Source organism: Orcinus orca, chromosome 19, assembly GCF_937001465.1.
Source record: "Orcinus orca chromosome 19, mOrcOrc1.1, whole genome shotgun sequence".
NCBI classification, from domain to species: Eukaryota; Metazoa; Chordata; class Mammalia; order Artiodactyla; family Delphinidae; genus Orcinus; species Orcinus orca.
The window spans coordinates 9940542-9968540 of NC_064577.1; the positions used below are offsets into that span (position 1 = coordinate 9940542).

General features: G+C 45.6%; 6 protein-coding genes and 1 pseudogene across 17 annotated transcripts in view; 3 read left to right on the top strand and 4 right to left on the bottom strand.

Annotated features, from left to right (window-relative positions):
- The window catches only part of XAF1 (XIAP associated factor 1), an 84999-nt gene extending 83607 nt beyond the window's left edge, over nucleotides 1-1392 (bottom strand). The window contains exon 1 of the mRNA XM_049702047.1: nucleotides 691-1392. The gene's annotated coding sequence lies outside the window, so the exon portion shown is untranslated. The remainder of the gene's footprint in view (nucleotides 1-690) is intronic.
- On the bottom strand, nucleotides 1011-1388 carry C19H17orf100 (chromosome 19 C17orf100 homolog). The gene is given in 1 exon segment (XM_004286948.3): nucleotides 1011-1388. A coding segment is annotated over 1 exon segment (378 nt).
- A 327-nt stretch (nucleotides 1393-1719) lies between the features above and the next one.
- Nucleotides 1720-8540, top strand: MED31 (mediator complex subunit 31). The gene is made up of 4 exons (XM_004267015.3): nucleotides 1720-1873; nucleotides 2765-2842; nucleotides 3314-3410; nucleotides 8178-8540. Exons 1-4 carry the CDS (start codon nucleotides 1846-1848, stop codon nucleotides 8368-8370), a joined length of 396 nt encoding a protein of 131 aa, XP_004267063.1. The 5' UTR covers nucleotides 1720-1845; the 3' UTR covers nucleotides 8371-8540.
- The window catches only part of KIAA0753 (KIAA0753 ortholog), a 79482-nt gene continuing 54247 nt past the window's right edge, over nucleotides 2765-27999 (top strand). For 7 of the 12 annotated variants that reach the window (XR_004481908.2, XR_007473506.1, XR_007473507.1 and 4 more), the window contains exons 1-4: nucleotides 16792-16929; nucleotides 17600-17762; nucleotides 24993-25617; nucleotides 27617-27723. Coding sequence is in view for 9 of the 12 variants with exons in the window: in XM_033423148.2 (XP_033279039.2) it covers nucleotides 17667-17762; nucleotides 24993-25617; nucleotides 27617-27723 (828 nt within the window). In the remaining 3 variants the exon portion in view is untranslated. Of the gene's footprint in view, nucleotides 2843-12509; nucleotides 12757-13261; nucleotides 13401-16410; nucleotides 16548-16791; nucleotides 16930-17599; nucleotides 17763-24992; nucleotides 25618-27616; nucleotides 27724-27999 lie in introns of those variants that run through there. The other 5 variants (XM_033423144.2, XM_033423145.2, XM_049702066.1 and 2 more) reach the window with 5 other exon arrangements.
- On the bottom strand, nucleotides 9610-12380 carry TXNDC17 (thioredoxin domain containing 17). Its single transcript, XM_004267014.4, has 4 exons — nucleotides 12170-12380; nucleotides 11512-11593; nucleotides 11009-11084; nucleotides 9610-9842 (listed from the first exon to the last, which is right to left on the bottom strand). The coding sequence occupies exons 1-4, from the start codon at nucleotides 12369-12371 to the stop codon at nucleotides 9774-9776; spliced, it is 429 nt and encodes a 142-aa protein (XP_004267062.2). The 5' UTR covers nucleotides 12372-12380; the 3' UTR covers nucleotides 9610-9773.
- LOC125962099 (collagen alpha-1(I) chain) lies at nucleotides 12956-16059 on the top strand. Its single transcript, XM_049702065.1, has one exon. It carries the CDS (start codon nucleotides 13077-13079, stop codon nucleotides 16050-16052), a length of 2976 nt encoding a protein of 991 aa, XP_049558022.1. The 5' UTR covers nucleotides 12956-13076; the 3' UTR covers nucleotides 16053-16059.
- Nucleotides 20432-21200, bottom strand: LOC105747855 (60S ribosomal protein L10a-like; annotated as a pseudogene).

Genomic DNA, 27999 nt, shown 5'->3' on the forward strand with positions numbered 1-27999 from the left:
TGAACAGTCCAAGCTTGCTCCCCTTCACCCTTTGGACTTGTCTGATTTCCTCTACCTAGAATGCACTCTCCCCAGACCTTTGCATGGCTCACTGTTCACTAAACAAGTCCCAGATCAAATGCTGCCTAATCAGCAAGGCCTTCCCTGACCATCCCATCTAAACAACCCCCTTACATTCTCTATCACACTACCTGTTTTATTTCCTTCATAGTGCTAATCACAATACAAAACTCTTGTTTTGTCATTTGTTGTCTGCCTTTTCACTAGAGTGTAAGCTCCCCAAGAGCCAGGACCCTATTCGCCTTGTTCACTGCTATAGCCCAAATGCTAAAATAACACCTGGCACAGAGTAGGTGCTCAATAAATATTCCTCCCCTGTACCTCCTCAAATCACAGGTCAGGTTTCCTTTCTAAGATTATTCTTGACTGGGGATGTAGTTTCACTTTGAGCTACATTTGACCTATGTTAAAATGCGTGTGGCTCGGGCTACCATGCACGAGGGCTTGGCATAAAGAAAATAACAATTTTGAAACATAAACACAGGCCAACTAATTAAGGAAAGTCTGCTCCTTGCCCCTCAGGTTTGCTGCAGGCATATAATCATTCCACTGGTCATGACTTCAGTTTGCTCCTTGTCCCTAAATTTGAAGCAGCAAAGGTCGTTCAGGGGCTAAGAATCCAAAACTCACCTGCCTCAGAGGTTCAAACAGCCTCTTTGTCCATCATCTCAATATATACAATATACAGGGCCCGAAAACTTTCTGTGCTGGCTTCAAGTTAAAGTAGTTCACTGGGTCAAAGGCAGGAAAGGATGGTCCAGGGTGCAGCAGGGTCAATGAATGTTGGCTGAGTCCTGAAACCGCAGCTTGGCTCTTAAATTGATTTGTGGTCTGCTTCCAGGAAACCAAAGATGATCGGTCCACCTGGCAGCAGGCTGGCTGCGAACTGGAGGCAATTCTGCCCTGGCCAAGGGCCATGGCCCTCTCGTGGCCCCGAGGAAGGAAGCATTTCATCGGGCCTTTTGGACATTTTGGCGAGCGGCCGGCTGCTCCCGCCGCGGCGGGCTGTCCACGCGGTGCAGAGACGTCTCCACCCGCAGAGACAAGGCCCTGACGCGGCGGGAGGCCGTCTCCGTGCGCTGCGAGGCGGTTTCCACGTGCTGGTAGGACACCTCGAAGACGCGAGGGGCCCGTTTCACAGAGGGGGAGACGGAGCACCCCTCGCTGCGGCACTGGGTGGTCTCCACCTAACGGGAAAACCTCCGCACCTCACGGGAGGTCGTCTCCATGCGGTGGGACGACGTCTCCACGCGGACCGTTGCCGTCTCCTCGGAGCGCGTGGCCTCAGCCCGGGGCGGAGAGAACTTTCCCCCAAGGGGTGAGGCCATCTTACAGGGGTAATGGAACCAAGCAGGCCTCGCGAGGCCCCACTGCCCCACGCTCCTCGACGGGTTACGTCACACGGTGAGGAGTGACATCACATGGCACTGTGACGCAGGCACAGCGGTAGCCGAGGATCCCCTGACACAGCCACGTGCAGGAACAGTGGTCCTGGCTGGGGATGGTGATGGCACCTCTGAAACCCTGGGTTAGGCCCCGCGCTAGGTCAGCCCCCGCATCGCCCCCTAGCTTGTCAAGAGCCCGCGCGGGCGGAGGCGGGAACGGGCCGAGCCGGGGCGGGCCTGGGATGAGAGGAGCCGCCCGCCCCCGCGCGAGGCTCTGCCCGCCCGCCGCATCCCACACTGCACCGCGGCAGGAAGGGGGAGCCGCGGCTTCCGGCACCTCCCCCGCCACTCCCGGCGTTCGCGGTGTCGGGCTGCTGGCTGCTTAGCTCCTTTGCTGGTGATGGCAGCAGCTGTCGCTATGGAGACAGGTGAGTGGCGGTCCGAGCCGTGCGTTTTGGCAAATAGAACTATCCTGGGCCCAGACATCTGCTCCCGCTTCCCCAGGTTCTCTTTCCAGGCCTAAGTCCCCGCAAGGTGATTGTTCGGACCGGGAGGGGCGAGGGCTCTTCTAGCGTCTGGAAGGGCGAAGGTAGTTTGGCCTTTTCAGAGTTTGTTTTGTTGGTGTATCCTTTCTCCTCACTTGTTATTCAGACACCGACCCCGGCGAGGGGTCGGCTTCCGGCGAGGCTAAAGGAGAGATTTTGGATCATAAACCGCTTCCTCGATTTGTTTTCTGCGTCTTAAATGAGCTTGCATAAGTTTAAAACATCGTCGACAAACTCGTGTATTATTTTGCAACTGACGCGTCTCACCGAAGCAAGCGTTCCCTGATCTTGCGTTCTCACCATGGTCTCTTTCAGCTTGCATTCTGAACTTTTCTTGATAGGTTTAGCGTTTGCTTTGTTTTTGCTTAGCTTAATCACTTAACAACTTGTAACACATTGAAATAAGGCAAGGCACAGTTACCGCAACTTACCACAACAGTGGTCAATGTTAAAATCTCAACATAGTGGCTCACGAGTGATAAATGTTCTGCCCCGTGTGTGATCCTGTTTTCTTTGATAACTTGTCTTTAACATTAGAGAATTCATTCATTCCTGATTAAACATTCCTTTTAATCAGGGCTTTGCTTTCCTTACACTTCTAAGGAAGATTTTTCTCCTCCCTCGCCCAGTTTAGGAAAACCTTCACGTGCCCTTCTTTATGTAGAAACGTATCTCATCATTAGTCAGGTTTCTTTACTGCTGTTTTCTTTCTACAAATCAGTATTGTATATGGTGACGTTTATTTTGGATGATTTTTGCTATCTTCTCTCCTAGATGATGCTGGAAATCGACTTCGGTTTCAGTTGGAGTTGGAATTTGTGCAGTGTTTAGCCAACCCAAATTACCTTAATTGTAAGTTGTTGAACACCTCATTGAATTGAGTAGCTATTTATAATTTCTGATAGAAGAGTTCCAATTCATAGTTGGCCCTTTGTATCCTCGGATTCAACTGCAGTTGGTTGAATCTTCCCATACGGAGGGTGACAATACTGTCATTGTCATTGCGCTATGTTATTTTATGTGAGACTTGAGCATCTGTGGGTTTTGGTGTCTGTGGGCTCTCTTAGAACCAGTCCCCTGTGGATTTGAGGGATGACTTTCGTATCTGCTTTTGTACATTCTCAATTGAACAGAATTATTGCTACACTTATATTGGTATATATATAATTGAGCAAACTGGGACTTCTGTTGTGAATTCAATGAGTGTCGGTGGTGGGGATGTTATGTAAGTAAATTCTTTACTTGTATGTTAGGAGTCACAAATCAGTAGTCCAAGGATTGATTTGCTCTACAGGTGTATTTTTTTTTTTTTATGCCTTTCAGTTCTTGCCCAAAGAGGTTACTTCAAAGACAAAGCTTTTGTTAATTATCTTAAGTACTTGCTTTACTGGAAAGAACCAGAATATGCCAAGTATCTAAAGTAAGTTTAATTTTTATAGTCCTAAATATGTGTGTACTTTATTATACTCCAAAGCACTGATATTTAATAGACTTCTTAGTTTCACATTGGAAAAAATACAGTTTGAATCTCTGCACTTCTTTTAGTTGTCTCCATTTTAATATGAGACACACTGATCTCTAACTTAACTTGGATTATTTCAGTGATATACTCACCAGTATCCCTGCTTTCTCCCTGCCATCCCCCGCCCCCAAGCCAAAGAAAGAAGAACCATTTTCTACACAGAAGCCGACTTGGTATCTTAAAAATAGAAATCACAACATTCCATTAGAACTCTTCAGTTGCTTCTCATTGCATGCAGAGGAAAATCTAGTCTCTTTTCTCGAGCTGAAGACCTGTATGATCTGGCCCTGTCTTGTCTGACCTTACCTTGTACCACTCACTCCATCTCACCGGGTTTCTGACCCAGAGGAACCCACAGTCTATATATGCAATGACATAGCCATAGCCTGAACATGAAAGACCATAGAAAGGGGTACTTACTTGTAAGGAAGGTTTTCTGGAGGAGGTAGCCTTACCTGAGTCTTAGTAGCTGCTTATTTTATTTTATATATTTTACATAATAAATATATGTATTATTCAAGTTGTGCAATAGATGCTTTCTTTTTAAGGCTTATGAATTGCAAGGAGCATACTATAATCATGAACTTATTCCTTTTTTTTTCTGCTAATTTGCAGTAGTGCTATAGCTTACTTTTTTTTTTTTTTTAATATTTATTGATTCATTTGGCTGCACCAGGTCTTAGTTGTGGCATGCGGGATCTAGTTCTCTGACCAGGGATCGAACCCGGGACCCTGCATTGGGAGCGTGGAGTCTTAACCACTGGACTGCCAGGGAAGTCCCCGAACTTATTCCTTTTTAATGGTAAAAAAGAAACCGTGAATTCCCACCTGTGCTTTGTCTTAACTAGGTAGTCAAAAAGCAATGGTGAAACTTAGTCTTTTTTTTTCCTAAACAAACACAAGTTTGAGAGGAAAACGTTTCAAACTTGTACTCCCACTTTTCTGATCTGTGTCTCATAACAAGGAGGATGTATGAAGCCCACATCCTCCTGTAGCTTGCAGGACCCTTGGCACCCTTACTGGCCCTTTATAAAGAACCATTATTCATTTAATAATCCAGAGAAAAGACTTTTTTTTATTAGATTGCAACATGTTATATGTATGTAGACTTAGAGACTCAGTGTTGGACACTGAGCCCTAGACACCATCAAGTTCAGTTTCACCCACAACATTGCTGAGATGGTCATCTACATGCTGGCTGGAGGTTTCCAGTGAGCCCATACTACTCCATTCAGGGGCAACCAATTCCATTGTTAGCTAGATGCTAGAAAGTTCTTCCTTGTATAATAATATGATATACCTCCATGTAACTTCAACCCATGTTGAGTTTTATCCCTGAATTAATCCAGAACCAATCTATGCCCTCTTGAGGAACAGCCATTCAGATATTTAAATTCAAGAGAGGTTGCAAATTAACCCCCATTTCATTTCTGCACAAGGTTTTCATTTAATAGTTGCCAACATTTGAAGATTAGAAAGTTTCCTATTTTAATCCAGATTTCTAGCTACTCTCTAAAATTCTGGAGGATCTGGTAACCCCAGGTCTTTGTTCTCCCAGGTCAGCCACTGGCTAGAGCAGAGGAGCAGTTGCCTCTTCTAGACAGTTTCCACCATTTCACTAACAGCCATGACTTGCAACTATAATTTATCTCTTACATCTTTTTTTCTCACCTACCTTCAGCCATTTCTCATGTGCCCACCTTTGGATGTTTTGCACTTATGCCTTATGTTTTTCAGCCAAGAGCTAAACACAGGCCTTCAGATGTCAAGGTACAGTGGACCAAATAGCTTTTTATTCTTCATATGGACATTATACTTCTATTTGTTCAACTTAAGTTTACATTACCTTTTGGGGGGGCAGGGAATGAGGGGGCAAGGATTCATATTGTTGACTTGCTGGGAGCTTTATGTCAACTAAAATCTTTCAGTTCTTATTTTCATCAATGCTGTTAGTTTAGTTCTCCATTTATTTCTTATTTATTTTTAAAAAATCTAATTGCAGAACTTTCCTTTTGTACCTCTTCTATTTCATCTGGTTGGTTAATGCTATAATTGTAGCCTATTAACATATTTATAATTCCTTATTTTGTCATGTAATGTATTCTGAGCATTGACTCTACAAGTCTGATAAATGATCACTGTGTGTCTAAGTTCCAGTTACTAAATGCTACTTGAAGACCATTCTCTTGGTCGTCACATTAACTTATTTTACAGTTGAAGAAACTAAACCTTAAGGGAGTTTAAGTACCTTGTTTGAGGCCACTCAGCTGGAGAATGGCAGAGCTGGTTTCAAACCTAGGTCTTTTTAACTACCAACACTGTCCTCATGAAAAGGAAATAGCCAGGGTAGGTGTGAGTAGGGCTTTCCAGGCTTAGCTGCTGACAATTACAAGCAATTGTGAATCTTTGGAGTATAGGAAGCAAATCTGTAATAAGGACAACATGGTGTAGGGCCCTGCTACTCAATGTGGTTCTCAGACCAGCAACATTGGTATCACTTGGGAGCTTGTTAGAAATGCAGTCCTCAGGCTACACCCCAGACTTCCTGAACCAGAGTCTGCATTTTAAGAAGTGATTCACGTGGGCTTCCCTGGTGGCGCAGTGGTTGCGAGTCTGCCTGCCGATGCAGGGGACGCGGGTTCGTGCCCCGGTCCGGGAGGATCCCACATGCCGCGGAGCAGCTGGGTCCATGAGCCATGGCCGCTGAGGCTGCGCATCCGGAGCCTGTGCGCCGCAACGGGAGAGGCCACAACAGTGAGAGGCCCGCGAACCGCCCCCCCCAAAAAAGAAGTGATTCATGTGTGCATTAAAATTTGAGAAGCACTGCTGTAGTGTACTGTCCCCAAACTTTAGTCATTTGAATACCACTTGTACAATTTTGGCTATATCTGTGTACTCCCTATAAGACTCACTGTTTTTTAATTGACTCATTTAAATTTTATGTCTTTTCTATTTGAAATAATTTTACTTAAAAACAAATGGAAAAACAGTAAGAAGAATTCCTGTATATTCTTCCCCCAGATATTCTAAGTGCAAACTTCTTATATAATCATAGTACAGTGATCAAAATCAGAACATTAACATTGATATATCATCTGATCTTGTTATCTAACCAGCAGACCTCACTCACATTTTGCCAGCTGTCTCACTAATGTCCTGTGTCTGGGGCAGTGTCCAGTCTAGGCTCAGATGCTGCATTTTGTTGTCATGTCTTAGTCTCCATTAATCTGAGTTCATCAGTCTTCTTTTTCTTCCCCCCATAAGTGTGACACAGAAGTGATGTTATATCCTTCTTGGTATATCAGGAGTCATAGGATGTCAATTTGTCCCTCTACTGCTGATATTAATTTTGGTCACTTGGTTGAGGTGGTGGCTGCCAGTTTTCTCTGTATCAAGTTACTATTTTTCCTTTTGTATTTAATACATATTTTGTGAGGGAATACTTTGAGACTATGTAAATATCTTGTTTCATATTTCATGCTTTTACCTAACTTTAGCATCTGTGGAAGATACTTGCTTGAAACAATTTTTACTGTGGAGATTTTCTAATTCCATCATTCTTTATTCATTTATTAGTTGGTATTCAGTTGTAAGGAAGGAACATTTCCTTGTTCCTGATTTATTTATTCATTTAAAAAAGTTATATCAATATGGACTCTTGGATTCTTTATCTTGTGGGTTATAATTATGTATCTTCTTGATCCCAGATATAGCCAGTGGGAGCCCCTTCACATTGGCTCCTGAGTACTTTTGACGTATCCCTATAATTTTCTGAGCATTTTTCTTTCTGGCACTACATAATATTCCAGGCTCATCTTGTACTTTCCCTCTGCTAGCCTTAGAATCAGCCATGTCTCCAACCAACCTTGGATAATTCTATATAAAACCCATGATCTGGGCACTCAGTGTGCTCATTGGTGTCACTGCTTGTAGGCCCTCTCAACACACAAAGCTAGAAATTGTGTGTGTGTGTGTATATAAATATCTATTTCTATATCTGTGTGTGTGTGTGTGTATATATATATATAAAAAGCCATGAGTTCATACTGATGTTTTCAATTCCAACTCAGTAACAAGATTCATTCTAGCCTTCCGCTTCCTTATCTGAAACTCTTTTTCTGAGAGCCAGAAATTTGGCTTTCTGTCTACAGCATATTTACTTACGTATTTGCTCAACCTTAGAGTATATGTACTTAATTTCAGAATTGTTATATCCCTATGGAAAACTAGAATACAATATTTGTGCTTAGTTCTTTCTGAGATTGACTCAGTTTTAAAATAAAAGTTGTCTTATTGTTTATGGAAAACCAGTAGGTATTAATTAAACACATAATTAATTACTAAAATAAAAACTGTTCGTGTTCCTCACCTTGGAAACCACCAGAAGAGAATAGCATGATTTGTCCCCCAATGTTGACTCCGTTTACCAGTTACTGTGTGGTCTTAGGCAAGTTATTTAATCTTTCTGAACTTAAGTTTTCTCACTTTTGAAAATTTTGCTGACTTTTGATGCATAAGCAGGGAAAAAAAGAACTGTACTACCAAAGTATACTAAATTAATGTTACAGAAATGGTAGGCTGCAAGATCGTTTTTAGGTGAGTAACTGAACTAGAGCATGGTATTATTACGTTATGTCGCTCATTAACTTATAAACTTAACCCCAGGTACCCTCAGTGTTTACACATGTTAGAACTGCTCCAATATGAACACTTCCGTAAGGAGCTGGTGAATGCTCAGTGTGCGAAATTTATTGATGAGCAGCAAATTCTGCACTGGCAGCACTATTCTCGGAAGCGGATGCGCCTTCAGCAAGCCCTGGCGGAGCAGCAACAGCAAAATAACACATCAGGAAAATGAACAGTTGGATCCAGACCAGGCTCTTAAGACATGTATATATTGCTTTTGTACAGTGAAGACAAAAAAACTCTTCCTATGTACCTTTACTGTGGTAGCACCTAGAACCGTTAGTGTGCTATTTAATTGAACTAACTTTTTCTTGTTAATAGATTATTTCTGTTAAACCAGAATTGTTTTACTTTGATTTCCCTGTGGCTTTGTAAGCTTTTATTAGTATTTAACACAGTCAGCTGAGTAAGAATAGAAATGTTAGGTGTTTCAGACCAATTTAAGGCAGCAGGGGGCGAGGTAAGGGGAGTGCCGCTGAATATCCCAAACTCTAAGCCGAGCTCTGTTTTCATGTACAGTGGGGCCTGGGACAAGTCTGTCTCCTGGAACCTTGCTGTCCCTCAGATCAGCTATCCTGCCCTTCATCTACAGAGTGAGAGGTGTGGAGTAAGTGACCTCTTTACGTCAGGCAGCAGGAACCGCATAAAGGTTCTTAAATTCTGCAGGGCAGGAGACATACCTGTATCGCCAGTTGCTTTGCAAGAGAGCTTTAAGGAAGAATCATTGGTATGTCACTGACCTAGTAATGGCAGGGAGAAGATTGGTGGTTAACTACTAATTGGACCCTTGGCCTTAAGACTAGAACAAAGGTGAGGAGCCTCAAATATTTGTGCTCATTTGGGAAAGCTGACCTTTATTTGGCAGATACCACAAACCAGGCACAATGTTAAGTGCTTAGTTGCATTCTCATTTTATCCTCAGAACGATCCATGTTCATAAAGGAGGAGACTGAGGTTTAGACAGGTTAATGGTTACACAGCTAGGAAGTGATAATCAATGAGACTGACTCACAGGCTGGAGTCCTTCCCATCACTAGGTTATACGGTCTCTGACCTCTCTGCCACCCGCCTCATCCCAAGTAGTGAAGCATATTCAGACAGCTGTGACAAACCTGCCAGCATTAAGCAGAGGCTGGATTAGCTGTGCTGTGCTTCCCTTCAGTGGTTAGGTTAAGTTCTACATTCAAAGCCAAAGAAGGAGTTTCAGGAATAACAGCTCTTTGTAAATTCGTGGAATTTAAGGTAAAAGATCCTAACTCCTTTAGAGATTTGGAAGCTGTCTACGGCACTATTAGGGGCTTTTAGGTATTTCTGTCATCTCCAATAATAGCTTCCTTTGTGCTATTACTGCCACTCCTGAAGAATTATTTTACCTATGGTAGCTTAAATATACCCATATATTAAAGCAAACTGAGGGTTCATGAGCATTTTAATAGCACTCTCTATTGTTTAGACATGTACCAATTTTTTTACATCATCATTTATTTATTGCTAACATGAATTCAAAGCAAGTATGCAGATTCTTTTATACTAGAGCAAATCAGGAAATAAAGACACAATTGCCATCGTCAAATCTTAATCTTCAGAGAACAACATCCCCACGAGGTTGGCCTGAAGACACTCAGATTCTACCAGTTTTTGAGGCTGTAAGAGAACAACAGTCATATCTTAACCCACAGCTACAAAAATGTTATTAGGAGGGGAATGAGTTGTTCTACCTTGAATGACACAAGTCTTGGAACAGAGAAATTATGCTATTCAAAAACTATTAACTAGTTGTAACAAGCTTTATGAAATAGTTAAGATATTTACCTTAAGGTGAATCATTAAAATACTTGGCTCCGTGGACTAAAACAGGAGACAGGAAGCCTGATGTCACCCCTTCCCTTTAACTCTTTAATTTAGAATCCCAGGGCCATGACTAAACTAGAGGACATGCCCTTTCTTTTCATCCAGAATTATGGATTAAGTCGAAAACAACTATTGATGCCACTGTTTTAAGGAATTGTATGTTAACCAACTTTCTTCAACAGTGCTTACAGAATTTTAAAATAAGGATGGCTTTTAAAAGGCATGAAAAGGGGCTTCCCTGGTGGCGCAGTGGTTAAGAATCCACCTGCCAATGCAGGGGACACGGGTTCGAGCCCTGGCCCGGGAAGATCCCACGTGCCACGGAGCAACTAAGCCTGTGCGCCACAACTACTGAGCCTGTGCGCCACAACTACTGAGCCTGCGTGCCAAGAGCTTGTGCTCCACAACGAGAAGCCACCGCAATGAGAAGCCTGCGCACTGCAACGAAGAGTAGCCCCCGCTCGCGGCAACTAGAGAAAGCCTGCACACAGCAACGAAGACCCAATGCAGCCAAAAATAAATTTAATTAATTAAAAAATAAATAAAAAAATAAAAGGCATGAAAGGGCTTCCCTGGTGGCGCAGTGGTTCAGAGTCCGCCTGCTGATGCAGGGGACACGGGTTCGTGCCCTGGTCTGGGAAGATCCCACATGCCGCGGAGCAGCTGGGCCCGTGAGCTATGGCCCCTGAGCCTGTGCGTCTGGAGCCTGTGCTCCGCAACGGGAGAGGCCCCAAAAAAAGAAAAAAGGCATGATAAAAACCCTAATATTTGCATTATTAATAACTTATTGGGGTAGGCCATAGGGATGGACAGCCATGTGTATTTTGAATACATTCTGAAGAGCAATGTGATATTTGGGATGAAATGTCAAGATCTTTTCAAATTTGAATCCAGAACAAGTTAAAAGAGTTTTGATAGGGTGAACTGTATCCCCAACACAGTTAAAGAAAGATACTCACTGTTCCATATTTAAGTAGTGTAGGCACTCCAGTTAATTTCAACTTTTTCCTGAAGTCATTATTTGGCTCTTTCCAACTATTTCAGAAGGAGAAAGTGATCATGAAAAACATTTACTTGGTTTCTTACATTCTGCTTTGTATTTGATATATTCCCACTTTCAGTCTTTCAGTAATCATTGTTTTTGTTGTAAACATTTTAAAAACCTTGACATCTACAACATACATTCTCCTGTGCAAAGTTTTCATTTAAGTGAATATATACTAAGATATAAAATAAATGTAAAGACAAGTTCTGAACTAACATCAGGCCAAATTATTGAATTACCCTTACCTAATACAAATGGCTGCACATTCGAATTTTTAATTCGTATTTAATATATTCTAATTGCTTGACTTATCCGACTGTATCTTAGAACTCAGAACCTGAATCACAAGACCCTTCCCGCCTAAATTTGCAAGAGTCTAGTGCATGTCTGGGAAATAGAGTACGCATTGCCACTTACTAAGGTTTTTCTCCTACTTGGCAGTAGATGAACACACATCCTTCACCAACATGCTTCAGCCCCTCTCGTACGACCGGTTCAGCTTTTTAAAAAGTTGATAGAAATAATTACCAACTTTACAATCAGGCACTGATGAACAGCGTCCCTCTCCCCTCCCCTCCCCTCCGTCTTGGTAAGTACTCAGACTTTATCCTGCAGTTAACTGAGGAGATAAACGGAAGTCACGTGTTTTTTTCTGATTTTTTTTTTTTTTTTTTTGAGAGCCACTTTAAGGGTAAGGACCCACTTTCAGTCCTGATTTGTCCCCAGGCCACAGCGCCCAGAACAATGAAAGACAAATATTTGCTGACTTACCATAAGGAGACCAATTCACGTCTCCTGTAAGACACTAATCACATTGGGGAAGTGAAAAGTTCTAATGGACTAGATTCCAAGATTACCTGGGTCGAATGGTAGAAGAGCACACTTGGCGGGGCGGGAAGGACTTAATAGGAGGAGAGTCGGGAACAGGGTAGGAAAAGGCAAGGTGAGAGCTCAGATCGCCCTGCGGGACTCCGGTAACAAGACTCCCTCCGCTTCCTCTCCACCCCACTCTGGCCATAGCCTCGGCCTTCCTGCCACTTAACTCTGGGCTGCCGCCCCCGAATCCCGGCCTCACCCTGCACGCAGTCGGGGCACCAGCTTTTGCCTTCGGCGTCCTTAGAACCAGAAAAATAGGCGAAAATGGTCTTGCCACTGTGCTGCTCCACCGCCTGCATGAACTCCTCGTAGCCGTACACGCTCACCTCTTCGTAGCGGGCCATCGGGAGAGCGTGCCTCGGACAGCTAGAGGTGTCTTGGGCCGCTGGGAGAAGCTCCATGCGGGGTGGGGCGAAGCTGTTTCCGGGTGGGCGGGGAGCTGGGCAGGGCCTGAGAAAGCAAGCCCGGCTCTGAGGTGCTACGGGAGCCTCTGACGGCCAAAACTCCTCTGCACCGTTTTTCTATTCTATTTTCTCAGGTCTCTCAGTGCTGACTGCACCCCGAAACCCCGGCTTTTGCCCCTGTCTGGTCCCGGCCCCAGCCCATGTGCAGTGGCTGCAAAACCTGCCGCCACGCAGCACCTGGACCCTTAGGTGGCTCCGGAGCCTTAACGGCTCCCAACCCACCCTGCGCCCGTTGCCATGGCGACTGGGCGAGCGGCCGGAAGGGAGGCCTAGTTGCGGCCCCCAGCCCGCTTTCTGGTAGGCGCGCCGCGCCCCAGACCAGGTGGGCTCTGGCCAGAGCTGGGGGGATTGTGGGAAGCCGCGTTAGGAGTCATGGATCTGCGGGAGAGGAGACTTTGACCCAGCGCAGATCCTGCCGCTCGTCGGGCCTAATTACCTTTTCTCCTGCCGAGGCTTTAGTGGGGCCCTGGGACCGGGGGGCGGGCGTCCGGGACTGGGCGGGAGTAGGGGGCTGGGAGGGAGGAAGGCTCAGAGGGCTAGAGCTGAGTGTGTGAGTGCGTGTGTGGAGCCGCTCTGGGAGCCGGTGCTGAGACAGAAAGTACCGCGGGGCTGCGTTGGGAAGGCGGGAGTCGCCCTGGAGCGATGAGTGGGGCGGCTGGCCCAGGGGTCTTACCGGGGCTGCGCAGGGGCGAGCTAGCGGCGGAGACGCCGGGCCGCTGCGTGGGGCCCAGCAGGTTCGGGCGCGGAGTCCGGCGGCCGTGGGAGAAGAGACGGGGTGCAGGGACGTCCCGAGGCCGTGGAGGGAGGCGCCGGGCGAGGTCCTCGGTGCGGGAGACGCGCTGTGTGAGTGCGGAAAGGCTGCAGGACTGTCGGCGGCCATGGGGGAGGAGACCTGCAGCGGGGACAGCCCAGGCCGCCGGGGCGAACAAGGCTGCGGGGACACCTGGCACGGCAGTCTCGATGGAGGTAGCAAGGGACCTTGGGACTGTGTGGGTGAACGGGGCAGTGGGGGAACCCCAGGTGGTGGGGCCTGTCGGCTCTGTGTGGGTGACTGGCACTGGGGGGGAGGAGGAGACGGCTTATAGGAGCCCCCGAGGCTGTGAGAGAAAAGGTCGTCCGGGATCTACGGGGCATGAGAGCATTCTGGAACTGTGGTTGAAGGTGCAGGCTATGAGGGCAGCTTCAGGATGTGGGGAAGGAAGCAGAGTCGAGCTCCATCCCGTGTCTGCAGGAGAAGGGCCGGTTGAAAGGGGGGTTCCTGGCCGGGCTTCGTGGGTAGAGACCAGCTGTGGTGGTCTCACCGGACCATGGGTGAAAGGCCAGGCCAGGCCAGTCCCCCGGGCCGCAGGAGTAGCCATAGCTCCGGACCTAGGGGCAGGCTGTGAGAGGGCCTCAGATTGGTGTGGGCAAGGCCAGGCTGTGAGGATGCCACCTGTGGCTGTGCCTGGGGCTCTGGAGGCAAGTTCTGGAATTGCCCCACACCCGCGGGGGAGAAGACAAGCCGTGGCGGTGCCTGGGCCCGTGGAGGGGATAGGCTATGGGGTTGCCCCGGGCTCTTGGGGAAAAGGGTCGACTGGGGGGGTTCCCGGGGCCACTGTGGGGTGGCCTGAGGCTGTGGAGGTACCCAGAGCTGTGGAGGGAGAGCCAGGCGGCAGGGCTGCTCCAGGTCTGCGGGGGAGGGAGCAGGCAGCGCAGGCGCCTGTGTGTGGGGATACCCCAGGCTTAGGGGGAAGGGGGCGGACAGCAGGGGTGCCCAGAGCTGCGCGGGAGGAAACTCCCTCTGTGGGTGCCCCAGCCGCGTGGCGGAGGAGACAAGCCGTGGAGGAGACAGACGCCGGGCGTCTCCCTGGCCTGTGGGGCACGGGACAGCCCATAGGGGTGCCTTGTGCGACTGGAGCAGGAACGAGATGTCGGGGTGAGCCAGGATTCGGGGAGACGGGGCAGGCTGTGTGGGTGGAGACAGGCTCTGGGGGCGACTTCGGGTCCCGGGAAGCTGCACAGCCTGCAGAGGTGTCTGGTCCTGATGAGCAGGAGGCAGGTCCTGGGGGCTCTCCAGGCCTGTGGGACATAGGACAGGCTATGGGAGTACCTAGGGCTCTGGGGCCAGAGACAGGCTGTGGGAGTGTCTGGGGTCTGTGGGGAACGGAACAGCCTGTGAGGGTGTCCCAGGCTCCGATGATAGCGGGAGCCGTGGGAGAATGGACCATCGGCGGTGGTGTCCCAGGCCTGTGGGCTAGGCAGCAGGCTCTGGGGGCGCCCCCGGCTGATGCAGTGATGGGGGCTGTCGGGGAGGAGACCTGCGGTGGGAATGTCTTGAGTTTGTGGGAAAGGAGGCGGGCTCTGGGGGGGCAAGAGGCTCCGGTGCCTGCAGCTTTAGGGGGACCCGGGTCTGTGGATCAGGAGGCTGGCTGTGGGGATGCCTCATGTCTCTGCATGAGAAGACAGGCCGCGGGGCTGTCTGAGGCAGTGGGGTTGCCAGAGACAGCAGGTGTGTCCAAGCACAGGAGTGCCCCAGCAGGGGCGTCCGCAGCTGTGTGTACGTCTGGGTCTGGAAGCGTACCTGCCAGAGTGCCTGCCGCTGTGTGGGTGTCTGGCTCTGTGTGTCAGGAAGGCGGCTCCAGGGATGACTTGAACCTGTGGGGAGAGGTTCGCACTACCAGGATACCCTTGGCTTCAGGGGTACCTATGGCTCCCCAGGAGCTGTGGTCTGTGGGAGAGGATACTGGTTGTGAGGCTTCCCCAGGATCATGGGGAAGGAGACAGAGTGCTAGGGTTCCTGTGGCTGCTGAGGTGCCCATGGCTTCTCGGGTACCTGGTCCCCTGGGGTTGGAGACTGGCCCTGGGGGTTTCTCACGCTTGCCAGGGAGGGGACAGACTGCGGGAGTACTTCTGACCGCAGGGGTGTCCACAGCTGCTGGGGCCCCTGGACCGCTGGTGGGTGATGCCAGCTCTGGGAGTGGCTCAGGGGTATGGAGAAGGAGACAGGCGACTGAGGTGCCCACTGCTGCCAGGGCTTTAGGACCTGGGAACGGGGAGACTGACTCTGAAGGCGTTGCAGGCCTGTGGAGAAGGAGAGCCGATGGAGCTGTCCCTGGGGCTGTGAGGGTACCTCTGTCTTTGGGGGTGCTTGCAGCTGTAGGAGTTCCCACGGCGGGGCGTCAGCCTGCCGCAGTGTGGGTGACTGGGTCTGCAGGAGAAGATCCCAGTACGGCTGTCTCCAGCTTCACGGCGGGGAAGAGGCCGTCCACAGAGGGCCCCGGGGCTCCAGGGTGGGAGACAGGAGGTAGAAGTGTCCTGGGGCTGCCGGGGGGCGTGTCTTACACCTGTGGGCGTGGGACCAGGTTATGGAGCTGCCCAAGATCTGCGGGGGAAGAACCGGACTCTGAGAACGTGCCAGGGGTGTCCAGGACAGGCACGGCTTGGGGGGTGAATGAAGCCGAGGAAGTGCCCCCGGTTTCAAGGGAGGAGACAGGCATTGGCCACTTGAGAGATCATGCACAGCAGGGTGGGAGGAGACAGGCTGCAGGAGGGTCTAGAATCAGAGGGAGGGGGAACAATTTGGGAGAAAATTGTGAGGGGGAGGACAGATTGAGGGGTGCATTCCAGAAGTATATATAGGGAACAAGTTGGGGGACCCTGGGGCTCTTTGGGAGGGAACAGGTTGGGGGGAGATTTGTCCTGGGTTATGGATGAAGGCACAGGCCGTAAGGGTGTCTCAGGATGGGGGAGAGAGATACTTCCTGGAGATGCCTCACCGTATATGGGATAACACATTGGGAGGATTTCTGGCGCAATGGGAAAGGGACAGGTTGCAAGGAGAGGGGTGTCCCAGGACTTTGTATAGGGGAACGGTTCGGGGTGGGTGTCCCTGGACTTTGTGTGTGTATGTGCTTGTGTGTGTGTGTAGATCACTCGAGGTATCCTGGAACTGTGGGGATCACCTAGTTTCTTCCTGTTGGAGAATGGACTGTTAGGCCTTTGGCATCCAGGGGGAAAGTACTGACCACGTACAAGCCACAGATGCCCAGGCCCCAATTCTGCAGGCTCCTTCATTTTGCGGCTCCGGCCCCTGGACTGTGGTGATGTCAAGCCAGTTGGGATTGCCTCACTCGGGTGCTTCCTCCCATCTCCGCTTTTGATCATGTCTCTACAGCCTTAGAAATAAGGAATCTTTATATTTCTACAGATGTGTCAGTCTTTAAGCAAATCCAGTCTACAATCCTTGAGTTTATTCAAAAGCTTAAATTAGGGATCTTTAAAAAAACCTGAATTTCCCAGTTGAGTTCCTATGGGATTCTTTGAGAGGGCAAGCTCCCCCATGCAGTTAACACTAGTCAGTTTATGGAAAATCTGCTTAATTCGACAAATGTTGAGTTAAATTGTCCACTATGCTCAAAGCACTGTTGTGGGGAATCTCAGAGAAGAGCAAGACAAGGCCCTAACCCTCCAGGAACCTTGTCTAGCTGGGAAGATGAGACAGATACCTGTGAAATAGGTAAATAACGACATGAGCAAGTGTGTGAGTGCAGGGGCAGTAGTGTCTATAAGGAGGCATTCAGAATAGGGAGAGGCACTGATGCGTGTGTAGTTTACAAAACGCTCTTATCTGTTAGACACTGTATGTGAATATAGGGTGGGGGGAGTTTGGGGGAAATTGAAGATGTACAGAGGTCATTCAGCTAGTTAATGGCAGTTCCTGGCGTCAGTCTAGGTACTCCGATGCCACAGGTTTACTTAGAGTCATTCAGAGTTATGTCCTTTTGAGCTACCTAGAAGAGTGAAGTGTACTGCTTTTTGGTTAGTAGTTAGGATTTATTAATGTAGGCTGTATATCCGTAAAACTTCCTTGCGGGAAAGTGCTTGTTTACCGTAGCAGAGCTCTGTTTTTGGTGACCTTTGAGATGTGAAATTTGGAATGAAAAGGGCTCAAGAGATAGTCATTAAGCTAGTGTGTCCCCTATTCGCTTGGAAGGTAGAATTTCAAAAGTGTAGTTGCTTTAGTAAGTGGAAGAAACTGTCGTATACCTGTCCTTAAGCATTCACTCTGTAGTATGAGGTGGCTGGGGGATACTACAATATTGTTATATGAGCATGGCACTGTGTTTTACTTACTCTTTCCTTTCGTTTGAATACAGTTGGTCTGAAAGTACTTTCTTTTATTTTAGGCAATGATTTTAGGAGAGAACTGTTGGCTGATGACTGAGCTTTCACTATTGTACTACACTTTCTGACATGATGGGATCAGGCAGACCAGCCTCAACCTGTGTTCATCTAGCATCTAGTGTCCAACTGGATGGGAGGAGTGACCCCAGGAAACTTCAGACCCAGGTAGTTTCATTCTATTTTTCTCTTCAGAGTTTTGTTATGAAACATTTCAGACAAAGAAAAGGGCAATGAACACGTTTTAAATCACCTTTTAGATTTAACCATTATCACACCTAAGAAAATGGACAAAAAATAATTCCCTAATATTATCTAAGAAGCAGTCTTTATTCAGCTTCACCCAGTTGTCCCCAAAATGTCTTTTCTCCCAGCATTGTATTTACGCAAATCTTCAAACATACAACAAACAGAATTTTACAGTGAACCTGTAGATTCCATTACTGTTTCACGTGTTTGTTCCATTGCATATCTATCCTTCAGTCCATCCCTCTAGAATCCATTCATCAATCCCTCATACTTTTGGACTCAGATCAAAATAAATTTCAGAGGCTTCCCTGGTGGCACAGTGGATAAGAATCTGCCTGCCAAGGCAGAGGACATGGGTTCAGCCCTGGTCCAGGAAGATCCCACATGCCACGGAGCAACTAAGCCTGTGCGCCACAACTACTGAGCCTGCACTCTAGAGCCCGTGAGCCACAACTACTGAGGCCGCGTGCCACAACTACTGAAGCCCACATGCCTAGAGCCCGTGCTTCTCAACAAGAGAAGCCACCGCAACGAGAAGCCTGCACACTGCAACGAAGAGTAGCCCCCGCTTGCCACAACTAGAGAAAGCCCGCGTGCAGCAACGAACACCCAACACAGCCAAAAATAAATAAATAAAATAAAAATAAAATAAATAAATAAATTGCAGACTCTGAGTACCCTGAGTACTTGAGCATGCGTATCATACACTAGAGTTCATTCTTTTTTTAAAGATTTTTTTTTTTTTGATGTGGATCATTTTTAAATGGTCTGTATTGAATTTGTTACAATATTGCTTCTGTTCTGTGCTTTGGTTTTTCGGCCCGAGACATGTGGGATCTTAGCTCCCTGACCAGGGATTGAACCTACACCCCCTGCATTGGAAGGCAAAGTCTTAACCACTGGACCGCCAGGGAAGTCCCCTAGAATTCATCCTTTGTTTACCATTTTTTTCTTTTGATGTACATTTTACATCTGCAACAAGTACACTGAAATGTATACATCTTGTCACATTTGCTGAGTTTTGACAAGTGTATACACATGTGTATACACATGTATAACCCATGTATAATACCACTATCAAGATACAGATCATTTACATTACCCCAGAAAGTTCTCTCGTGCCCCTTCCTAGTCAGTCCCACCCCGGCCCTCCACAGGCAACCACTATTCTGATTTTTTTTCAACATAGATTAGTTTTGTTTGTTCTAGAGCTTCATGTAAGCAGAGTCATATACTGTGTACTCTTTTGTGTGAGGCTTCTTTCACTGGGTATGATGTTTCTGAGATTTGGTGTAATATTTCTGAGATTCATCCACCTTGCTGCATGTATCAGTAGTTTGTTACTTTTGAATACTGAGTAGTGTTCCATAGTAAATGTGTACCACTGTTTATTCATTCTCCAACTGATGGACACCTGGGCTGTTTGGGTCACTATGAATGAAGCTGCTATGAACATTCTTGTACAGATCTTTTTGTAAACATGTTTTCATTTCTCTTGGGTAAATACCTAGAAGTAAAATTGCTGGGTCATAGGGTAGGTGTATGTTTAGTTTTTTAACAAACCAACAGACCTTTTTCCAAAGTGGTTGTACCATTTTATTTTCCTACCAGTAATGAATGAGAGCTCCAGTTGCTCCACATCTTTGCCAGCATTTGCTGGTGTTTTTTAATTCTATATATTTTTTAATTATACCATTCTGGTGGGTGTATAGTAATATCTCAAAGAAAAACTTTTTTAAAATTTTGACATAATTTCAGACTGACAGAAAAACTGCAAGAATAGTACACAGAATTCCTGGATACTCTTCTCCCAGATTCCCCAAATGTTAGCATTTTATTACATTTTTCCCTCCCTCTCTCTCTCCCTCCTTCCTTTTTTTTCTCTCTCTCTGTCTCACTACACACACACACACACACACACACACACACACACACACACACACACACACACACACACACACACACACGCACGCAATTCTAAACTGGTTAAGAGTAAGTTACAAACATGATGCCCTTTTGCCCCTAAGTACTTTTGCTTGTATAATCATGGTACAGTGATCAAAATCAGGAAATTAACATCAAATGATGCTATCATGTAATCTACAGACCTCACTGAGATTTTGTTAGTTGTTCCGATAATGTCCTTCATAGTGAAAGAAAATCTAAGATCATGAGTTTCGTTGTCATGTTTCTTTAGTTTCCTTTAATCTGAACGAGTTTTGAGTCTTTGTATTTCATAACATTGACATTTTTGAAAACTACAGGCTTGTTATTTGAGGATTTCCTCTCATTTTGGGTTTGTCTGAAATTTTCTTATAATTACGTTCAGGTTATGCACTTGCGGTGGGAAAACCACCGAGGTGATGCTGAGTTCTTCTCAGTGCATTATATCAGGAGGTACACGCTGTCGATTTAGTCCCATTACTGACGATGTTAACTTTAATTATATGATTAAGGTGGTGTCTGCCAAGTTTTCCATTGTAAAGTTACTCTTTTGCCTTTTGTAATTGGAAGTATCTGTCTTTGAGACTATGTTAATGTCCTTTTATTCCCCAAACTTCATTTGCTAGTTTAGCATTCACTGATGATTTTTTTTTTTTTTAATGGTGGGAGTATGGTTTATTAAGCTGTGCCTTAGTACAGGCGCTGGGGCTTGCTCATGGTGCTCTGAATGTACAAAGCCCGAACGTTCTGCCAACGCCCGAACGTTCTGCCAGTTTTTCCTGAGCAACGACACCAGGAAGCTGACAGCTAAGTGGATGTTGTACGCAGGCTCATCATCTGTCATTTTCACGTGGCCAGCAGCCACCGCCAGACACAGCACCTTCTTCATCTGGAACTTGATTGCGGACTTCACTTCCTCAACTTGGCCACCATGTTCTCATCGTGGGTCAGCAAGGAAGGGAACTTGCCAGCCTTATTCAGGCCTGGGCCCAGGATTCGTGGGATCTGCTTGATCATAGATTCTGAAGCCAAAAAGGCATCATACTTCTTGGCCAGCTTCTTGACCAGTTTCTTATTCTTGCTGAGTTTCTTCAGGGCCTCAGTGTCCACGGGGGGGATATCCACAGCCTTGGCCTCATCACAGTGCTGCTGGTCCCCCAGAACACATACGGAAAACTTGGGGTGGGGAGTGGACTTAAGCCTGACGGTGCCTGAGAAGCGTTTGTCCTTCTGAGAGTCATAGTTCTTCAGGCTGATCTGAAGCTCCACCGTCTCCAAAAACTTCCGGCGTTTGCGCTGGTTCTCGTGCAGGACTTCCTGCACCACCTCGTAGAGGGAGTCTCGGGAGACTTTGCTGCTTATGGCCCCTCGCGCCGCAATAACCGGAAAAGAGCTCATGGATGATTTTTGCCTGAATCAATTTTTTATTATGATGTGGTGGTGACTTATTTATTTATTTATATCAGAGCAGACTTTGAGAGTGTTACTTAATTCAGTATGATATTCAAATGGTCTCTGGGGCCTCCCTGGTGGCGCAGTGGTTGAGAGTCCGCCTGCCGATGCAGGGGACACAGGTTCGTGCCCCGGTCCGGGAAGATCCCACGTGCCGCAGAGCGGCTGGGCCCGTGAGCCATGGCCGCTGAGCCTGCGCGTCCGGAGCCTGTGCTCCGCAACGGGAGAGGCCACAACAGAGAGAGGCCCGCGTACCGCAAAAAAAAAAAAAAAAGGGTCTCTGATTTGGCCAGTGAAATGAGAGTCACTTCAAGCTGATTCTAGTGTCCCTTTCACGTTTCCATCAATCTTCGACCACTTTTTGCTATAAAAAGATATTCCAGACTCAGCATAATTTTCCCCTGTCCCAGCCCTAGAATCAGCCATTTATCAAAGGAGACTTCATCCCTTTGGTGGAGAATGGATTTTAGGAATCAGTATCCGGGTACTAGATGTGCTCATTGGTTCTTGGATGTCAGTGTTTCTCTTATATGCCCTCCCAGAGGACATAATTGGGAAATAGATATATATACTTGTGTGCCTGTACACACATTTGTATGCAGATCTGCACTTCCTCCTTCCTTCTCCCCTCCTCTGTCTTACTCCATTCTTTCCTCCCTTTCCGTGTGTCTGTTTGTCTGTCTGCCTATCTGTCTATATTAAACCCATGAGTTCACACAGGTATCTCCAGTCCAATCCAACACTTCCCATTTGTAACTCCCGTATTCAACAGTGTGAAACCAGTCTCCAGTTATCCACAGTATGCGTACTCATTTGCTCAATCCTAGAATGTACAAAACTGTTTGAGAATTGCAATCCATGCCTCTGCAAAAAAAGAACCCTACAAATTAGAGTTCAATATTTGTTTAGAGAACTTTTTGTCTTTAGCCTGAGGGCATATAGTCCAAATGCTATGTTCAAAAGTTAATTGGGTTGATTTTTTTTTTTTAAACCTCCACTTTTTCGTGTGGTTATGTTAGTCGTTTGAACTTCATTTTGGTTCATTGGTTTCTGTTAGTATTTATTTTTAGGGTTTTCCTTCATCCGTATGAATTTTATTTGTTATCTTCCTCCCTTTCTCCCTCCCTTCTTCTTTTCCTTCCTGTCTCTCTAGTACATGGGAAACATTATTGTGGTTCCAAACAAACGTGTGCAGAAAGGGACATTCAGTGAAGTATTACCGCCCCCCCATGCCCTCTATCCTTTCCACCCAATTTCTACCCACACCCTGTAGATACCTAATCTTATTATTCTCTGATTTTTCTTCCCTTTGTTTCTTTCTGCACAAATGATCAGATGTGTGTGTGCTTTCTCATGAAGTACTTCTCCCCTTTTTTGAAGGGTGGAGTATTACAGATACTCCTTTTTGCACTTTGCTCTTTTCACTGAACAGCATATCTGAGAAATCCCTCTGCATGAGTTCATACATATCTTCCTCATTCTTCTTAGCATCTTCATAGTACTCCTCTGTGTGGATGTAGCATAGTTTCTTTTGTTTTCTTTTCTTTCTTTATTTATTCATGGCTGCGTTGGGTCTTCGTTGCTGAGTGTGGGCTTTTAGTTGCAGTGAGTGGGAGCTACTCTTCGTTGCGGTACACAGGCTTCTCATTGCAGTGGCTTCTCTTGTTGGGGAGCACGGGCTTTAGGCACATGGGCTTCAGTAGTTGTGGCACACGGACTCAGTAGTTGTGGCTTGAGGGCTCTAGAGCACAGGCTCAGTAGTTGTGGCACGCAGGCCTAGTTGCTCTGCGACATGTGGGATCTTCCTGGACCAGGGCTTGGACTCGTGTCCCCTGCAATGGCAGGCGGATTCTTAACCACTGCGCCACCAAGGAAATCCAGGATATAGCACAGTTTGAGACATGCTTCTACATAGGCATTTAGGTCAATTCCAATACTTGGCAGTTACAGTAGAGCAGTGAGTAACCCTGTGCATCTGTATTGTTGGGGGTGTATCTTCAGGATAAATTCCTGGAAGTGAGACTGCTGGGTCAAAAGGCGAACACATGTGTGGTTTTGTTTGCTGTTGCTGGAGTCCCGTCTCTGAGGGTTGTGCTCCCACCAGCATCCTGTGAGAAGGCCTGTTTTCCCAGTCTTGCCAACAGCATGTGTTGTTATATCTCTTAATTTTTGCTGATCTGTTGCTGTCTCAGTGTAGTTTTAATTTGTGTTTTTATGAACTTGACGAACTTTTCATATATTTAAGGGCCGTGTTTCTTTTTTTGTTGTTGTTAGTTATCTGTTATGTGTTTTCACCATTTTCTACTGAGTTTTGGTCTTTTTTCATCTCAATTTACAAATATGTTTCTTCCAGTTTTTCAGTTCTTTGACTTTGTTTATGGTGTTTTTAAACCATAAAAAACAGAAATTGTTTTAAATTTTATTTTAATGTAGTAAAAATTATCACTCTTATTGCATATGGATTTTGAGTCACAGTTAGAAAAGCCTTTCCCTACACCCAGGTTAAAGAGGAATTCATTCTTTCATTTTTTATTTTCTAGTACTTATATGAAATCCCCTAGGTATTTTAGGTTATTTTTACTTTTGGGGAAGATTTCTCAATAAGGCCATAAGTTCCAAGTATTGTTCCTCATTCTGTGCACCTTTCAGATGGTAATTATTTTTTTTCTCTCTCATCTCTACTTTTTTTCCCTAAAATACTTTCCTGAAGTTTTATCACACTGGGTTAGTTTAAAATAACTCTTTATACACATGATTGTATAAACACATGTTCTTGTGTGTGCTGTGAGAGTTGGGGAGGCCGTCTCAAGAATAAGGCATCACAGCACAGGCTGCACTGGGTTTGCATGCACAGATTCTCCTAGTGCTATTTACCTGCCATGGACAGGTCCAAAGCCACAGAATTGTTTGCTCCCTTTGACCTAGTAATTGCAGAACAGATCATTTATCCTAAGGAAATAATTTAAAAAGAGAAAAAAACTAAATGCATGGGACTATTAATTGAAGTAATATTTCTATTAGTGGAAAAGCTGAAACAATCTAACTGTTTAATAATAAGGTTATAGTTAGGTTAAGCATGAAAAGGCCATTCATTGGATTTTGGAAAGTGCAACTGTGAAAAATAATGAAAACTGTGGGAGTATGTATGGAAACATGCCTATGTTTGTTAAGTGAAAAACAAAACCTGTGTCTATCATGATTATAACTAACAAACACTTAAACTTGCATAAGAAGGTGAAGTGGACTGTTTAGAGCAAGATGCACTTAGGTGTAGGATAAGAGATGTGGTCTAACCACCAGATGAAAAATCTCAGGAAGAGTATTGTCAGTGGCTTAGGTTCTGTGTGGTGCATCTGTGGAGCAATTTTCAGGAACACTCATAATGAATTGTACTGATCACTTGCTGGAAACTGACATTTTGATACAGGGCAGAAGTCCATCACTGGGGAGTTGAGGAACTTACTGGGTCTGTTTGAAGCTTTCTGAGTTGACTTTGTGAGGAGGATTCTAGTATGCTGCTAGTAAACCAGAAGTATAATACTGGGGACTGGGTGATGGTAGGATAGAACCAGGGGTGTGTGGTTAACTCAAGGATGTGTGAGAGTAGCTGATTCTATCAGTACAACAGGAAAATACCTCTTAGCACTAATAATCGTGTGGGTGAAATGTTAGAAACTTGATTATAGACATATACTAACTATGCAATATGTTCTTTTTCTAATGTGTGCTTGCTTTTATTTTTTTTTTTTTAAGAACCAGCTGCAGTTTAATAGGAATGTTCCTACACATTCAAGCAACTTGGCAATCCAATATTCTTGCCCACATGGAATTAGAATTGAAAAACTAAAGCAGTCATACAATGAGTCATACCATTGTAGAGATTCAGGTTTTAGAGACGGTCCTGACCTGGGCAGTTCTGTTTCATTTTCTGTCATATCAGAAGAGAGACTTAGCTATGCCGTCCATCTAGCCAAAAGAGATGTAAAACGAAGACAACTTGAAGAACATATAAAAGAACACCATCTCAGAAGTCAGCCCCAAATCCTTCAGAAATGTGGACAGTCTAACCATAAAATATCTGACCATAGAGTGGAAAGGAAGGAATCAAAGAGTCGGGAAGTCTGTCACGGCAGCAACCAGCCATCCAAAGTAGAAATTTCCAGCTCAGGTGCCAAGGTATACCTGTACACATCTCATCCAGGACAGTCAGACCTCACCATGCCAAACTCGCCACCCACTCGTGATCCAGGACTTCAGCCACATTCCAGGATAGGTGACCACAAAAGCCTATGTGGACACAAAAGCCTGCTGGAAGTTCAGCGACTCCAGAAAGAATTGAGCAGTTGTATCCATAAAATTGAAGAATTAACTAAAAAAGGTGAGAAAAATTGGACTCTTGACTTCGAAAAGATGCTATGAGAGGGTATAGTCCAAATACATTCTTCGGGATCCCCGCCCCCTGTCACATTCCATTCTCTCCTGTCACTAGAGTGAGCACTCATGACGAGACAGGTGGACTTTGAGTTTGACCAGTGTCTTTTTTTCTGACGAGTTTGTTCTGCCCTAGCCCCTCTTTCCAGCAGAGGCACCTGAAAGAGCCCCTTTTCCTTAGGCTGTTCTTGGTAAGTCGACTGACTGAGGGCCCTGCCTAGTAATTGCGGTACCTGTTGTCTGAAGCTTAGGTCTTCTAGCACCTGAGTGCAAATTATCCTGTAATGTTTTGCTTCTGTATCCAGAAGTCCTTCTGGAAAAATTAATTTGTTCAGAAAAGAGCATAATACCTGTATATTATAGCTAAAACCAGTTCTAACTTAGGCACTGGTTAGATGAGTACACAGCAGTGATGGGGGGTTATGGATATACGTATAAAATATCTGACCACAGGGTAGAAAGGAAGGTGTGTAATCCTCATATACTGTTCTCTACAGTTTTTCAGTGTTCCCTATGCCCTTGCATTTCCCTGGGGAGTAGAAGATTGATTGCACATGGAAAATTTGGGGTTACCATAGCTAAGAAGTAGGGGGATCAAGCCCAGCTTCCAGACTGCAAGGAATAGGGAGTTAACATCAAAAGGAGCTACTGTGCTAAGATAACACATAGTCTATAATGATCTTTTGCACTATAAAGTCAAGTAATGTATGCATATGTGTGCGTATGCATGTTACGTAAGGAATTTAAGGTGCCTTACAAAAACAGATTGAATAAAATAGAACGAAAATATGTAAATGAGGATATTTTGGCACAGGAAAAAATAAGGAAAGGAAAAATAAGATTTATTAGGAACGGGTTACAGATTTGTTTCTGAGCTTCCTCACAGCTCACCAGGAAAATGTGATCAATTGCAGAATTTACAAAGAAAAAACAGTTGTATGAGGAAAAAAATTATACCACATATTGAGGCTGGAAAAAATTTCTCTGGTGGGTCTTCATAAAGAGAATGTTGTGTAATATGAACAATTTGAAAACATTCCTACATCAGAATAGCAGCAGTGTTGTGGCTTGTTTCTCCTAACATCGCTCAGTGGCGGTCTGTGGCATGACGCCACAGTATAGTTTGGTAGAAACCATGATACCAGGGGAGCAAAGCCACGAGGCCCGCTGCTCTGGTGATGGGGCCTCATACAGGGGACCTTTAGAGCTGAGCTGCTCAGGCAGTCTTCCAGAAACAGTTTCTTTGAATGAATCTTTTGAAAATGTGGAGCAGCAGTGTGTATGAGGGTGTGCTTCCTGACAAATAAATGAAGACTTTGGACATGCAAATAATTTTAGCCCTTGGTGTCTTAATATGTTGGAGAAAGGACTTCTCATCTGGGTTCAAGATAAGAGAATGCAAAAGAATCTTGCTAAACATAAAAATAGGTCAATAAATGTTTTTTTTAAAAAATAGAAAGCACGTGACTTCCCTGATGGTCCAGTGGTTAAGACCCTGCACTTCCACTGCAGGGGGCATGGGTTCCATCCCTGGTCGGGGAACTAAGATCTTGCATGCCACGTGACGCGACCAAGAAATTTAATTTAAAAAAAAATAGAAAGCATTATAGATTTGGGTTCAATAGAAAGAATTTAAAAATAGTAAGAGATGCATAACTGTGGTATAGGCTGTCCAGTGGGATTTGGTTCAGGGAATTCCTGCCTGGAGGGGAGCTTGATCTAGTTAGTCTTCATGTCTCTTCCATCTCTGAGTCAGGACACAGGCCCACTTGCTGGTTCCTAGTTTTATGGCTGAGGAAAACTGAAATTTTTGGTTATGACAGCTTCATTTTTTTTCTTAATAAAACTAGAGATTGTCAACCTCATTATCTCTTTGAGTAATTGAAGTTTTTATAAGTTTTTAAAGTGTGGTTTATAATCCACTCTTGGGGGAAAAATATTTTCAGATCGCATGGAAGAAGCTTTGGATCCAGATGAAGAGCGGAGAATCCGTGTCAGGAGGAAGGAGCAGGCCGTTCGTTCTGCCCGAATGCTCTACGTCCTCCAGCAGCAGGTGAGGAGGCTCAGGGACCGGGGACCTTCTCAGGGAATTCCTGTTTTCCTTTTGTCTCAGCAATATCAGCACCAGGTATCCTACATGAATTCTGATGTGTTTGTGAGGCCGAATTTCCTGAACACGTGGACAAATAATTCTGCTTCTCGTCCTCAGCCTTTATGTGTGTTTGTGTATTATGTGTATATGGCCAAACTCTTTATTTTATTTTTATCTTTTTAAAAAATTTTTATAATTTATTTTTGGCTGCCTTGGGTCTTTGTTGCTGCGCACAGG